Source organism: Phyllostomus hastatus, unplaced genomic scaffold (genome assembly GCF_019186645.2).
Source record: "Phyllostomus hastatus isolate PE091 unplaced genomic scaffold, TTU_PhHast_1.1 phas_contig_150, whole genome shotgun sequence".
In the NCBI taxonomy this organism is placed as follows: Eukaryota; Metazoa; Chordata; class Mammalia; order Chiroptera; family Phyllostomidae; genus Phyllostomus; species Phyllostomus hastatus.
The window spans coordinates 36,210,043-36,212,578 of NW_025333611.1; the positions used below are offsets into that span (position 1 = coordinate 36,210,043).

The following is a 2,536-nucleotide window of genomic DNA, read 5'->3' on the forward strand; positions in this document are numbered from 1 at the left end:
GAGAGGGAGGGAGGGAGGGAGAGAGAGAGAGAGAGAGAGAGAGAGAGAGAGAGAGAGAGAGAGAGAGAGAGGGAGAGGGAGAGGGAGAGGGAGAGGGAGAGGGAGAGGGAGAGAGGAAGAGAGAGAGAGATTTAAGGCCAGATACGGTTTGGGCTTTATTTGGAAGTTTTTGGGTAGTCACTGATGTACCCTTCAGTAAGAGAGTTATATCATATGACTTATATTTTCACAGAATTATTTGAACTGCTGTGAGAATAGACTCAAGAGATTCAATGAACTGAAGCCAAGAGACTGAGTAGAAGCCTGAAACAATCCATCAGAGGGAGGACTGTAGCTTTAGCATTAGGGCAGTTGCATTAGGATGATAAGAGTTAGATGTATTCTGAGATGCTCTGAATGTCAAGTTAAGAGGCTTTGCTCATGGTTTGGATATCAGGAATAAATGACATGAAGGAATGAAAATGATTTTGATTTATTTGGCCTGAGCAAAATAAAGAACATCTCCTGTCTCTATTACCTACCCATAGAAACCCATTTTATTAACCCATATAGTAATATATTATATGGAATTTTAACTCATATAGATTATCTCTTGGGCATGAAATGGTTCTAGTCTTGTTAGAGACAGTTGGCTGCATCCACAGAATCCCTGCTAAAAAAAAGTTGGTGTCATATGGGAAAGCCAATATTTTGCTTGCTGAAAGGGGATTGTTCAATAATCCTGAGGCACACAAAATAATTGAGTTTCTACTTTTTGGTATAGAAACATGCAAGTAGAGATATGCAGTCCAACTCTATGAGCAAACAAAGATCCTGTCACCTGTGCCATGGGAATATGAAAGAACATGCACTTGTATGTTCCAAAGCTTATGTTGTTGAGCTCTGGTAGATTACAAAATATATAGCTGAAAGAAGAAGAATTTAGAGGTAAATAAAGATATATCACTTAATTCAGAATTTCTTTGTCCAAATTCTCAGGATGACTGTGAACAACAGAGCCATGGGCATGTGGTTGAATGAGTCCTGCACAGATGACTTCATCCTCTTGGGCATCTTTTCCCACAGCCCAGCTGACCTTGCTCACTTCTCTGTGGTCATGGTGGTGTTCTCAGTGGCCCTCTGTGGAAATGTCCTCCTCCTCACCCTCATCAGCATAGATGCTCGACTTCACACACCCATGTACTTCTTCCTCAGTCAGCTCTCCCTCATGGATCTCATGTTGGTCTGTACCAGTGTACCAAAGATGGCAGCCAGCTTCCTGTCTGGCAGGAAGACCATCTCCTTTGTGGGCTGTGGCATACAAGCTGGCCTTTTAGTCTCTCTTGTTGGATCAGAGGGGCTTTTGCTGGGGCTCATGGCTTATGATCGCTATGTGGCCATTAGCCACCCACTGCACTATTCCACCCGCATGAGTCAGAGGGTCTGTCTCCAGATTGCTGGTAGTTCCTGGGCCTTTGGGATGCTAGATGGTTTGATCCAGATGGTGGTAGCAATGTCCTTCCCTTACTGCAGCTCGAGGATTGTAGACCACTTCTTCTGTGAGGTGCCAACTTTGTTGAAACTAGCCTGTGCTGACACCTCACTTTTTGAAACCCTGCTCTTTGCTTGCTGTGTGTTCATGCTGCTCCTTCCCTTCTCCATCATTGTGGCTTCCTATGTTCGCATCCTGGGGGCCGTGCTCCATATGCACTCTGCTCAGGCTGGTAAAAGAGCTCTAGCCACCTGTTCCTCCCACATGACAGCTGTCTCCCTCTTCTATGGGGCAGCCATGTTCATCTACCTGAGGCCTAGGCGCTATCGGACCCCCAGCCATGACAAGGTGGTCTCTATCTTCTATACGGTACTTTCCCCTATGCTCAACCCCCTCATTTATAGCTTAAGAAACCGGGATGTGATGGGGGCCCTGAAGAAGGGGCTGGACTGTTGCAGGAGCGACAGCCAACAATGAATGGCCAGGGCATCCTGTGTCTGGTGCCACCATGTCTTGGTTACAGAACATTGGCAAGTCACTCACCATTTGTTATTGTTGTTTCCTTATCAATAAATGGGAATAATGACACCTGCCCTGCCTCACAGGGACTCTCCTAGGGATGACTACATGGAACTCAAATGGCTAACAGAGAAGCAATGCATTGCTATTGTCATTAATCCCCATTTATGGAGTCCTTGAAGTGAATTCACTCTATGTCTTAACTGTTCTTTTTGTGACTATTTTATTGAGTGTTTATGAAGTGTGGGGCACTGTCCTCGTTCCTTTACATGCTTGTATATTATTTATTGATGATTCAGCATAATAATCATGGGTATCTGAATTCTAGATGGCAGCAATTATCTTTATAATTCTTCCTGAGTAGGTCCTAGCTTCTTTCTTTGAGTCAATGAAGACTTTATAAAGCTCCTTCTATGGAATAAAAATATACCCCTACTATTTAGAAGTACCTCTGCACAGGTAATACCTTTTTATTTGCATAATATCAATACCTGGCCCTGTGCCTTATAAGTAGAAGTTGCTCAGTGAAAACCCCTGTTAAATGAA

The 2,536-nt window shown here is 43.8% G+C and overlaps 1 protein-coding gene across 1 annotated transcript; it reads left to right on the plus strand.

The window, feature by feature from the left end:
• Nucleotides 1-1,000: 1,000 nt before the first annotated feature.
• LOC123813006 (olfactory receptor 56-like) lies at nucleotides 1,001-1,948 on the plus strand. The gene has a single exon (XM_045829976.1). The coding sequence runs from the start codon at nucleotides 1,001-1,003 to the stop codon at nucleotides 1,946-1,948; it is 948 nt and encodes a 315-aa protein (XP_045685932.1).
• Nucleotides 1,949-2,536: the final 588 nt, after the last annotated feature.